The sequence below is a fragment of the Prionailurus viverrinus genome, chromosome B3 (genome assembly GCF_022837055.1).
Source record: "Prionailurus viverrinus isolate Anna chromosome B3, UM_Priviv_1.0, whole genome shotgun sequence".
In the NCBI taxonomy this organism is placed as follows: Eukaryota; Metazoa; Chordata; class Mammalia; order Carnivora; family Felidae; genus Prionailurus; species Prionailurus viverrinus.
The window spans coordinates 7,359,614-7,372,338 of record NC_062566.1 but is presented as its reverse complement, the minus strand read 5'-3'; the positions used below and the strand labels follow the sequence as shown (position 1 = coordinate 7,372,338).

The 12,725-nt window shown below is 58.0% G+C and overlaps 1 protein-coding gene across 1 annotated transcript in view; it reads left to right on the top strand.

The window, feature by feature from the left end:
• Positions 1 to 4,238, top strand: part of RGMA (repulsive guidance molecule BMP co-receptor a) — a 46,100-nt gene extending 41,862 nt beyond the window's left edge. Inside the window, exon 4 of the mRNA XM_047863173.1 lies at positions 3,472 to 4,238. Within this exon, the coding sequence (XP_047719129.1) occupies positions 3,472 to 4,194 (723 nt within the window). The 3' untranslated portion in view covers positions 4,195 to 4,238. The remainder of the gene's footprint in view (positions 1 to 3,471) is intronic.
• Positions 4,239 to 12,725: the final 8,487 nt, after the last annotated feature.

Here is a 12,725-nt window from a genome sequence, read left to right as displayed (position 1 = left end):
CTACGCTTTACAGTGTGGGGGAGCCCACAGAGCAGTGATGAGACCGCCCTGGACACCTCCAGCTGGGCCCTGGCTGCCGTGTTGGTTTGCCCGCCCTAGAACTTTCTGTGGCCCCTGGGGCACCCCGTCCAGTCCTTAGTCTGTTCCCCTAGCTCTGCTCCTGAGGCCCCAGGCTGATGGCTCTCTGCCGCGTCCCCCTCAGCCTCCTGTCTGTGCCCCAGGGCCACGCCCGCACCCCCGGAATTGCAGCCGCACCGTCTGGCCTGGGGCCTGCTCCAGACCCCACCCTCAGCCCTGGCCTTTCCCGCCCCTCAGCCTGAGCTGAGGTCCTTCACAGCTGTCCTGCCTCCCCCTGCCGGTAGGACCTGCTTGCGGTTTCTAACGTGCCTGGGCTTCGCCCTTCTCATACACCGACTGTTTGACCAGAAACTCCCGTAGCGCTTCACAGCGTCACCCACCCTCTACCCCGAGGGCCCCCCTAGGCAGTCATCCGCTGCCACATCGACCAGGGTGCCAGGCACAGAATTCAGCCACAGCCGGGGCGTCTGTGTTGTCAGCAGCGGCCTGCCTCTTACCAGGGCCCCCTGGACCTGCGGCCCCTCTGAGGTGTGTTACCCCCTCAGCTGGCGAGGAGGGCAGCTCCTGAGGGGCAGGAGGTTGGGGCTTGGTGGCTGGGGAGGGGAGAAGGGAGGGACAAGTTCTAGGAATAGTGGCCAGGGGTAGGGCAGGGATTAGGGGTGGGGGTAAGCAGGGAGCCCCAAAAGGCCTTGGGTGCCATCTTGCCCCGTGACCCCACCTGCCTCCCTGGGTTTGGTCTGGACTGGGTTCCAGCTGCTCTTGGCTCAGGGGGCAGTGGCCTTAGAGGCACCCGGAGCCACCAGTGGTTAAAAGCTGGCACCTGGGAACAGGAATGAAGGAGGGGTGGTGGTTGCTCTCCCAGATTTGACTCATGTCTCCAGCCCATGCCGTCTTCCCGGTTGGGATCATGCAGGAAGGAGCAGGGAAGGGAGCACCTCACCCAGGACAACGCGGGGAAAGCACTCACTCCCTCGTCCGTTTGTCTCTCCTCCTTCTTCCAGGCCTCCCACCCCGCGGGCTTGTGGCTGAAAAGAGCCCAGGGGCTGGAAACCAAGAGACTAAACCCAGCTCTGCCTTTTGCTGCCTGTGTGAGCCATTGTACCTCTCTGAGCCTGAATTTCCCGCACCGTAAATGGGAGGTCCTGTCCTTGTCCCTGGCAGTGACACACAGGGCTAGAAGCAATACACACAGGGCCCGGCACGGCAGATGCAGCCAGCGGCAGTGCCCATGTCTGTGGTTCCCAGGAGGACAGTTACTGGTGGAGCCACACAGCCACCCAGACGCTTGCTTCTCCCCCACCAGCTGCCCCTCACCCCCCAGCTGCAGGCACCAGCAGAAATGGGCCTTCCTCCTCCGGCCCTGGCCAGGGCTGCATGCTCAGCATGGAACCCCAGCCCCGTCTTCCTTCCTCCACTTCCTCTTCCTCCTGCTCACCTCCAAGGCCCAGCTAGGTGGCCCTCGGGGCAGCCCTGCCACAGTAGCCTCTGCTGGCCTCTGCCTGCTCATTCTTTCTCGGTTATGTTCAGCCAGTGGCTCACAGTCCTCTCGAAGGAATTTGGCTACAGGTCCGCCGGCGGCTTGAAAGATTGTGCTAGATGATTGTGGACCGTATTCGTTTCCTACGGCTGCTGTAACGAATACCACAAACTCAGTATTTCAAACAAGCAGAGATTTATCTCTCGTAGCTCTGGAGGCGAGAAACCTGAAATGAGTCTTTCAGGGCTAACGTGAGGGTGTTAGGAGGGCCAGTCCCTCTAGAGGCTCCCAGGAGAATCTGTTCAGTGCCTCTTCCAGCCTCTGGTGGCTGCCGGCACTCCTGGGCTGTGGTCCCATCCCTCCCGTCTCCGCCTCCGTGGAGAGAGCCCTCGCCTTTTCTGTGGTCAGATCTCCCCCTGCCTCCCTCTTAGGAGGATACGTGTGATTATACTTAGGGCCCACCCAGATAATCCAGGATGACCTCTCCATCTCAGTATTCTTAACATAATCACATCTGCAAAGTCCCTTTTGCATATAAGGTAACATTCACAGTTGCGGGGATTAGGGCCTGATATCCTGGGGGTCATTACTCAGCCTACTATAGTAGATAATGAACTTTTAGGGGCGCCTGGGTGGCTCAGTCGGTTAAGCGTCCGACTTCGGCTCAGGTCACGATCTCGCGGTATGTGAGTTCGAGCCCCGCGTCGGGCTCTGTGCTGACTGCTCAGAGCCTGGAGCCTGTTTCGGATTCTGTGTCTCCCTCTCTCTCTGACCCTCCCCCGTTCATGCTCTGTCTCTCTCTGTCTCAAAAATAAATAAATGTTAAAAAAAAATTAATGAACTTTTATTTTTAATTAGCTATGCTTTTCTTTTTATGGTTCACCTCTCTATGTAGTAAATGATCTGGTGTCCTATTTAGGGTAGTGATCTAAAGTTCCCCTTCTAAGTCAGTTGTTTTGTTTTGTTTTGTTTTGTTTTTTTAAAGTAAAACAAGTGTGGGGTTTTTTTCTTTACTCCGTTTTTAACTTTAATTTTTTTAATGTTTATTTATTTTTGAAAGAGAGGGACAGAGTATGAGTCGGGGGTCGGGGGGCAGAGAGAGAGGGAGACACAGAATCCAAAGCAGGCTCCAGGCTCCGAGCTGTCAGCACAGAGCCCGATGCGGGGCTCAAACTCACAAACTGTAAGATCATGACCTGAGCCGAAGTCGGATGCTTAACCGACTGAGCCACCCAGGCGCCCCAACTTTTTTCATTTTTATTCCAGTGTAGTTAACATACAGTGTTACATTAGTTTCAGCTGTACAATGTAGTGATTCAAGAATTCTATAATCAGTGCTCATCATGATAAGCGTATTCTTTTTAAGTTTCTTTTTAAATGTTTTAAGTTTATTTATTTTGAGAGAGAGAGAGAGAGAGAGAGAGAGAGAATCCCAAGCAGGCACCACACCATCAGCACAGAGCCCAACGTGGGGCTTGAACCCACCAACCATGAGACTGTGACCTGAGCCAAAACCAAGAGTTGCGCGTTTAACCGACTAAGCCACCCAGATGCCCTATTAAGTGTCCTCTTAATCCCCGTCACCTATTTCCCTCATCCCCCCACCCACCTCCCCTCTAGTAACCATCAGTTTGTTCTCTAGTAAGACTCTGTTTCTTGGTTTCCCTCTCTCCTTTTGTCGCCCCCTTTGTCTCACAGTAAAACTAGTTGTTTTAAGGAAAAGTGCTAAGTGCATAATAATGCAGGTGGCACTGAAAGGTGACCAAAATGGGCAATCGGGGCATCTTGGGGGCTCCTCCTGTCCCCAGCATCGCCAGCATGGGGCTGGGCCTTCCCCTCTGACCCCCCCGCCGCCACCATCTCAGCACCGCCTAACGCCCTCTCTCCACCCCTTTCCTGCCCCCCCTCCCCCCCAGCTCACCATCATCTTCAAGAACTTCCAGGAGTGCGTGGACCAGAAGGTGTACCAGGCTGAGATGGACGAGCTCCCGGCCGCCTTCGCCGACGGCTCCAAGAACGGTGGGGACAAGCACGGAGCCAACAGCCTGAAGATCACAGAGAAGGTGTCGGGCCAGCACGTGGAGATCCAGGCCAAGTACATCGGCACCACCATCGTGGTCCGCCAGGTGGGCCGATACCTGACTTTCGCCGTCCGCATGCCGGAGGAGGTGGTCAACGCCGTGGAGGACCGGGACAGCCAGGGCCTCTACCTCTGCCTGCGCGGCTGCCCCCTAAACCAGCAGATCGACTTCCAGGCCTTCCGCGCCAACGCCGAGGGCCCCGGCACCCGCAGGCCAGCCGCCGCCAGCCCCGCGCCCGCAGCCCCCGACACCTTCCCGTACGAGACGGCCGTGGCCAAGTGCAAGGAGAAGCTGCCCGTGGAGGACCTCTACTACCAGGCCTGCGTCTTCGACCTGCTCACCACGGGCGACGTGAACTTCACGCTGGCCGCCTACTACGCCCTGGAGGACGTCAAGATGCTGCACTCCAACAAAGACAGGCTTCACCTGTACGAGAGGACTCGGGAGCCGCCGGGCCGGGCCGCCGCGGTGGGGATGCCCCCCGCCCCCCGGCCGCTCCTGGGCAGCCTCCTGCTCCTCACGCTGCTCCCCGCCGTCCTGGAGGCTGTCGCCGCGTAGGGCAGAGAGGCGGGCGCTGCCTGTCCCTGAGCCGGGGGGGTGGGGGGGGGGGGAGCGGCTGCAGGGAGACCGGGGCCGTCGGGGGGAGGGAGGGCATCCTCCGGGGGGGGAGGGGTCAGGAGCCCAGGCGGCCGCTGGCCAGTGGACTGTGGACGGTTACCTCACAGCTGCCCTGGGCCGTCTGCCGGCAAGGGCTGGGGCAGGGGGGCGGCCTCCCCCCCCCCACTCTGCCCCCAACGCGTCATTGTCGTTGGCGGGGAGGCCCCGAGAGGTTGTGGTGACCGGTGCTGTGATGTTTGTGACAATAGAGCTGTGTGAGAGGGGGAGCCGCTCCCCTCCACCGCCCCGCAGTGTGAATGTGCAAAACAGAGCCCCTCGGGCCGAAGCCCCCCACCCCGCCCCGCCAGAGACACTGGGATTGATCAGAGTCGAGCTCCTCCGCCCCCTCCACCCCGCAATGCACTGAAACAGGCCCAGCTGACTGCTGCCCACGCCCGCCACACACGCACACACACGAGCACACTCGCGCACTCTAAGCTGAGGGGCTGAGGCATCTGAGAGGCTGGACCCCCTCCCCAGGCAGGGCCTCCTTTCCCCCTGGGCCTTAGGACGATCCCCAGGAATCGTGACCCTTTGAGAGGTTGTGCCCACCTGGTGCCTTCCTGCCCGCCCGTGGCCTCCGTGTAAGCCGAGGAGACCGTGTGCAGTGTGGCCGCTGTGCCCCTGCTTTGGTTCCCAGGCCCCCTGCCTGACAGCCTGCAGCTGACGCCACTCGTGGGCTCAGGTGCCCTCCTCTGGTTCCTTCCCTCCCCGTCCCCCATTCTCCACCGTGCTTAGGAGGTCTCGTCCTCATTTCTAAATGTCTAAACAGAACTCTCCCCGCCCCCACCTCGATTTCTGTTCCCTTCTCTCCAGCAGGTGGCAAGAGCCTCCTGGGTGGGGGAGCGTGGGCTGCAGGGCGTGGGCAGGAGGCGCAGTGGACGGGGCCAGCTGGCCTGCCCTGATTCTCTTCGTCCTCCTCACCTGCTCCCCCGGAGCCCTGCTCCCTGCCCGTCCACCCAGGTCTGCGTGCTGGGGAGAGGAGCGGGGTCTGCCGGTCAGGGTCAGATGCTCCCTGCCCCGAGCGTCCCTGGACGGTCTCGTCCCTCTAGTCCCCTCCCTTAAGCCCATGGCCGCACAAACCAGGAGAGGCTTGCCTCCGAGAGCCCCGGCGCCCGCCTCCTGTCAGCCCAGGCCGCCGATCCGAGGAGCCCCGAACCGGTCCCGCCTCTGCTGCTGTTCCGGAGAACCCAGGGACCGACACCGGGCTGGGCTCCACGCCCGAGGGTGCGGTGCCCGCGGTGGGCGGTTCCCGCAGCCCCGCACTGTCCGGCCCCTCTGCTGTTCCCCAGGGACCTCTCATACACTGGCCCGGGAGGCTCCCCGCCTCCTCCCCAAGAGGTCCCCTCTCTCTGCCCAACCCCGGGCAGGGCAGGCGGGTGGGAGGCACGGCCCCGGCCCGCCCTGCTGGTCTTTAGATGGTCCCTATGTCGGAAGTAAAAAGTGAAGCACTTTATTTTGGTTGTGTTTGATCGCGTTCTGCTTGGAAGTGGGGACCCCTCACTGCGTCCTTGTGTCTGCGACCTGTGTAGAGTGTCACCGCATGTACATATTGTAAATTATTTATTAACGGCTAAATGCAAGTAAAGTTTGGGTTTTTTTTTGTTTTGTTATTTCCTTTTGGACTGCGTATTGGAGTTTGCTTTCTGAATAGACTGGATCCTTTGCAGGGGTGGAGAGCGGGGCACACTGCTGGGCGTCCCCTCACCGTGCGGACATTTGGGTGGGGCTTAGCGCGTATGTGCGCATGCGCTTACGCGGCAGTCGTGCATGCTTGTGGAGGGGAGAACAGTTTAACACAGGATCCCTACTTCTCTAAAATTACTTTTTCTTCTTACGGGACATGAGGCGTCCCAAGTTTTCTTGCCCTGGTAAGGCTGGAACAGTGTTGGAGACAGATGGCCACGTGGCAGAGGAACATGAAGGGGGTGGGGGGCGCGAGGTTGGGTGGGCTGGCCTCAGATCCAGGGTGACGCCCTCTCGGCTGCCACCCTCCCTGCAGGTCCCCTACTCACATAGCCCAGGTACGCAGTGATGGCTCCACAGAGGGGACCGAGGCTTGCTTGGGGGACCAGGTTCACCGCTGGCTGTCATCACATTTCATCTCTTAAAACTACCCAATGAATGAATCAGGAACAAATTCATGCCCATTTTACAGACAAAGAAACAGAGACTCCAGAGAAATGGATCGACTTGCCTAGGGTCCTTAGCGAGGGCAGGGCCACGACGTATACACCTAGGTCCGTTTTGCCCTGTGTCTGCTCTTAACGCCAAATATGAGGCACAATAGCAGCACTGTTAAGCTAGGCCACATCCTGGGCTCTCCATTTTCCTGGCCCTGTGACCTTGAGGAAGTCACTTCACCTCTCTGAGCCTTTGTTTCCACCTCTGTGAAGTGGGGAGTATCTATCACACAGGGTTAATTCCTATCAGAGTACGTGGGAGCGTCCAGTGGGGGCGTCCAGTGCTGGTATCGCTGTTTCCCCAGGGCCGGAGGGGCCGCGTGAGGCACTGAATGGGAGGAGAGTGGGGAGGGCCACACAGGCCCTTGGAACCTTGGGAGAGAAGCAAACCGAAAAGCTAGCGAGGGAAGGAATCCACTGAATGAGCATGTAACCCGTCCAAACGGGAGAGGAAGGTCAAAGGCAGGAAGGGAAAACTTTCTAGAACCCAGCTCTCACACAGGCTCCCAGAAGGAACACGGGACTCCTGGGCTTTGGGAGGAAGAACCAGACTAACAAGACCAAACGTACCTATGCATCTGACCCCGTTGCCCGAACTGTCAGCACCCACAGGCCTCTCAGTCTGTCAGGAGCAGCCGGGAGGGAACGACACGGGGCCAACAGAGCCCCTGGCACTGGGCCGGCGCAGAAGAACCGATTACTGAGAAGCCAGGGCGCACAAGATTGAAAATAAAAAATCCCGTTCGCCATCAGATGAAAATGCGACGGCCCTTGCCAGAAAGTATTCTTGGTTTGGAATCTGTACAGGCCCCTAAATTTAACCAGCTGGAATTCTTCCCCAGTGCCATGATGGTAGTTGCCCATGAACATGGAAATTTGCATTTCATCATGAATATGGAACACAGTCTTCAGCTAAAAGACGCCCAAGAAGAGGCTTCGTCTTGCACCGCGGGCCGGGTTCGGAGCGCGGCGTCCTCTGTGGCCGTGGGTCGGAGGCCAGCCGGCCTGGAGGGAAATGCGCTGGCGGACAGAGGTGCGATACCTCGCTGCGTCCCGGCGTTCCGACGTGTGGCAGAAACTCGGAGACGTTGGGCGGCGGACTAGAATTTATAAGGAGAGAAGCAGGGGAGAAAGGAAGGGCGGAAGCAAATGAAAGGAGGGTCCTGTATAACGAAGGGGGCGGGTTCTGGGATGAAGAGAGTTCCCGGGACCCTTGGGCAGGGCAGCAGTGGAGCCAGGCACGAGTGGGGCTCGTCAGAGCGATGCCGGCCAGCGGCGTGGAGCAGGAGGAGGCCCTCGGGCTTGGGCTGCGGGCCCACTTGGCGTCCAAACTGGCTCTGCCTGTCGCTGTGTGGTCTCCCTCGGATTTTTGGAGCCTCAGATTCCTTATTTGTAAAACAGAATTAGGAGTACCTGCCTCCCAAGGTCATTATCGAAATCCAACGAGCTAATGCTCATAAATTGCCTCGCACCTGGGCCCTAGCGCAGCCCAGAGAGGCCGCCAGAAATGGAGGTCCTCTCCCACTGCAGGGGCAGGTGCTCCTTTATCCATTTGACAGTTCTTAAAACTTTGTAAGTTTATTTATTTTGAGAGAGGGAGAGTACGAGTGAGGGAGGGGCAGAGAGAGAGGATCCCAAGCAGGCTCCACGCTATCAGCACAGAGCCCGACGCGGGCCTCAAACTCACGGGACTGGGAGATCATGACCTGAGCAGAAACCAAGAGTCGGACACTTAACCGACTGAGCGACCCAGGCGCCCCTTCACTGGATAATTCTTTCATGATCGCCGGCACTGAGGGCATTCGGCAGAGGCCACACGTTGTCGCTGGGGAGACCAGTCACTACACAGCACAGGGACACGGTCGAATGTCCCGCGCTGACCATCACCACAAAGGAAAGGGAAGCAGGTTCATCTGCAAGAGGCCCACCCAGATTGCAGGCAGGCGGGGAGGAGCCTCCATCTGGGGTGGCAGGGGGGGGGGGAGGGGGGGGAGCACCTTTTTCCAGATCACCTGGGTGGATTTGGGGAATGACCCTGGCCAAGATCCGGGGAGAGCCTTCTGTGCAGAGAGGTCAGGGAGCGCAAGGAGCCTGGCCCGGCAGCGGCAGAGTTTCAGGGGCAGCAGAATATAATGGGGCTGGACGCAGTGAGCGGGCGGACCGGGGTCCTGGTGAGGCTGCAGGGCCCAGGGAGGGAACACTGCAGACTGGCAGACCGGAGGTGGGGGGGGGGGGGTGATGTTTAGTGCCAGGGGTCCGAGGAAGCCATCTGCAGCTCCGAGCAGGGGCGGCATGTGTCCGACTTGGGTTTTAAAGGGATCATCTCGGCCATGGTGAGGTGGGGGAGAGAGAGGAGGCTGGGGACGCCAGCGCAAAGCTAGCGGGAAGTGGGATGGCCGGGATGGTGCCGGAGGCGCCAGGAATGATCTGCTTTGGGGTAGAATATGGAGGTGCTGCCGGCCGGTTGGCCGAGTGGGAAAACCAGGTGTGGGCGCTGAGCGCCTGGGTAAACTGTGGCACCGCTTACTGAGCCACAGGAGCAGCGGGTTTGGGACATGTTATTTGGGGACGAAAATCATACTTTGGGACACATCAGAAACCACACGCAGCTGGACTGTCTTTAATTGTTCAATTAAATGACGTACACTTCCCAGGAGCAAACGTTTAAGGGGTGCAGCCCTCGTAGAAGAAACTTGCGAAGCTAAGGGAAGATGCCGTCGCTGAGCAAGCCGGTGGCAGGGCTGTGGTTGGTAAGACTGGCAGGGAGGGTCTACCGGTTGTCACTTGGTGGCTAGGCCCAAGGCCACACTCCCCGCAGCTCCGGGTGACCCTGGGCCACGTGCGTGGGAAAGGACAACTGGCCGAGATGGGGCTTTACCCCAAATACCAAATTGTGCACGGACTGAAGTTCTGATCCGGGTGGGGAGCACGGTGTTGAAACTGTAGAACAGAAACTTCGAGAATAGCAAGGACCCCTGGGGAGGGGCGATATCAACTCCCCGCGGCTCCTGGCTGGTAGCCTCCGTGGGCTAGAAGGAGGCCACTTGCTCCTGGCCTTGCCACTTGCTGGCTGTGTGACCTGGAACCTCAGTCCCCTCGTCTGTATTATGAAGGTGGTGGCCGTCCCGCAGGGATACCTGGGAAGACCGGTACAAGGAATAACAGAATATAGGGAGCTCTCCCCAAGCAAGCCATAGACCCCGACAAGCATTTACTCCCTCCCCTTCCCATCCCACGGGTCACACCACCTTCATGGGTTCACGGCCTGAGCTGGCATCCAGAGGGAAGCCCCTGGTCCTGCCTGCCCCCAGGCTGACTGAGACCTGGAGAGAGGGCACTTGAAGCAAAGGCCCAGCCTGTAGCCTCACACGTTCTGTGTCTCCCACCAGACACTAAAGGTGGGTGGGGACCCTACTCTGCTCCGTGTGTTCGTCTCTTAGGTGTGGTCTTAAAATCACATCTCTTTGGTCTGATTAGCCTTAGCTGTCCAACTCCTGAAATAATTGAAGAGCAGGGCGCCTGGGTGGCTCAGTCGGTTGAGCGTCCAACTCTGGGTTTTGGCTTAAGTCATGATCTCACAGTTCATGAGCTCAAGCCCTGCATCAGGCTCTGTGCTGACAGCATGGACCCTGCTTGGGATTCTTTCTCTCTCTCTCTCTCTCTCTCTCTCTGCCCCTCCCTGGCTTGCTCACTCTCTCTGAAAGAAAGGAAGAAAGAAAGAAAGAAAGAAAGAAAGAAAGAGAGAGAAAGGAAGAAAGAAAGAATTGAAGAGCTCTTTATCCAGCTCCTACTTGGGCCAGAGAAGCTTGGTGTTCTGGCCAGGGGTCAGTGGGAACCCCGCTCGCCCTAATCAGGAGTCCAAGGACCTCTAATTCCATGGAGGTGCTTGTTGCCCTGGGAAACCGCCACCTCCTGAATGTGTAGGCTGAGGACCCCACCACCTGTTTCAACAGCTTCCTCTTAGCTAACTTTGGGCTTTCTGCACCTTTGACCATTTAATCATTTCCTGCCTAGGACGTGGGGAAGTGCCTAGTACCCTGAAGGAGAGGAACAGAAAGGAGTATTCTCAGAAAGTTCCAGCAGAATGGACATAATTAAGAGATGGCAGTGGTGGATATACAAGGCATGGTGTGGTGGAAGTGTGGGGGTTTCTAGGATCAGGGGACACAGTCCCAGGCAGCCTAGATCCTGAGGCCAACGAGGGCACATGACCTGGCCTCATTTCATCCTTGCCCAGAGGAGTGCTGTGATGGCCCATGGATTCTTCCACTTTGAAGCCATCCCGACTCACCTGATGCCTCCCTCTGGCAGGAGCCAGAACCTTCCCCAGGCCAGATGAGTTTGCTTTGTCCAAAGCAGTGGTCAAACCTACTGACCGTGTGACAAGGGTGAGATGTCATTGTTCTCAGCCTCAGCTCCCTCTCAACCATGAGGTCCTCCTAAAGATGAAATACCTACATACGAACCTGACCTTGAGTCTTGCAATTGCCTTGACAGTTTTCACGACACCCTGGAAGGTGGTTGCCATTGCCTAGTTTCCAGATGAACACCCACACCCCTGCCACCTACCTGCTCTTCTCTTGAGGGCAGAGAAGGGGTTCGAGAGCCCCCACACATCGGTGGAGTCAACCCAGGGTTCTGGTCCTGGGTGAGCAGGGAGTGGGGCCAGACCCCTGCCTGGAGGCTGGGTGGGTAGAGGGACTTCAAACCTGGACCCTGAAGAGAAGGAGGATGGGAGAGAGGGTCCCTCAGATCTGAAGACTGAGAGGCTTAGAGTCCAAGAAGGAGATGGCCCCAGGGTTCCAGAGAGTTCTTGGCTGAGTTACCACAGTCCAGGGGTGGTCATCAGCTTCCCCAGGTGGGGGACAAGCCTTCTCGGCAATCCCAGACATGATCCAGCTGCTGGTACGGACCCGCCCCCATTTGCATGGAGACTGGAGTCACCCCAGCGTGACAGCTACATTTTTTGGCCACCTGCCACCTGCCAGGCACCCTGCCAAGTGTTTGATTCCAGTAGTGATTTATCATGGGGGAGCCCCCTTCTAGCCACCTCTCTCCTGGAGTTCAGGTGGCTTGAAGCCCAGGCTCCATCCTAGAGCCTTGGTGAGCAGGGCTCCCGAGTGGCCTTCAGGCCCCCAGCCTTGACCACCAGAAACCAAATGCCAAGGTACAGGGCCAGGGCCCCTCTCCCCTGGGCACTGCAGGACAACTGCATGTTGACCTAACACAACTTTTCCTTTGCTAACGATGGGGGATGAACCCCTAAGGCAAGTGGCCCCAGCCTCGTCCCTCTGGGGTGTCCACTCTGTAGGTCTAACACGGCCACAAAGGCATTCCTGCCTTCCTTTCTCTCCCTCCCTCCCTTCCTTGCACAAACATTTTAGGAGCATCACTTATGTGTCCCATCATGGTCTGGGCTTGGGGGATCCATTTGTTTATTCCACATAATAATCACTGAGGCCCTATGGGGTGTCGGCACGAGGCTCCGTGTTGGGGATCGAGCAGTGCAGTTGACCCCAGCAGATGAATGTGCCTGCCTGAGTGGGACCGACTTCTTGAGAGAGAGGCAGACAGTGCACGAGTTAGTTTGCTGTGAGCAGAGCAGGGAAGGGAGTGCAGAATGGCCACGGGGATGATACACCGGTTCTCCCCACTTGTTAGTCCTCTGTCCCCGAGCCAGTCACACATGGCTTCTGAGCCTGCTCATCGATACCAGGGGGAAGGTTAGGGCTGAGTCCCAGGGCCTGCAGGGATAAGATGACACCAGTGGGACGGTACTTGGGTGACAGTAGGGGAAGCCATTGAAGGAGGCAGTGACAAGGTGGCCCTGAGAGGTGGGGGGAGCTGGCGTGGAGTCTGAGCTCCACCCCTCACTAGACGTGTGATCTTGGGCACATTTTCTAAAGTCTCGGAGCCTCGTGATGCTCAACTGGAAAATGGGGATAAATCCTGCCTCCTAGCATTTTCATGAGGACGTGATTCTAAAAATACAATAAAGCAGGGGCGGCCGGGCGGCTCAGTGAAGCATCTGACTCTCGGCTCAGGTTGTGATCGCACGGTTTGTGAGTTTGAGCCCCGCGTGGGGCTCGCGGCTGTCAGCACAGAGCCGGCTTTGGATCCTCTGTCCCCCTCTCTCTCTGCCCCTCCCCGTTCATGTTCTCTCTCTCTCTCTCTCAAAAATAAATAAACATTAAAAAAATACAATCAAGCAAAGGGCCTGGAGCCTGACAGCCAGTAGCCATCTGCAGA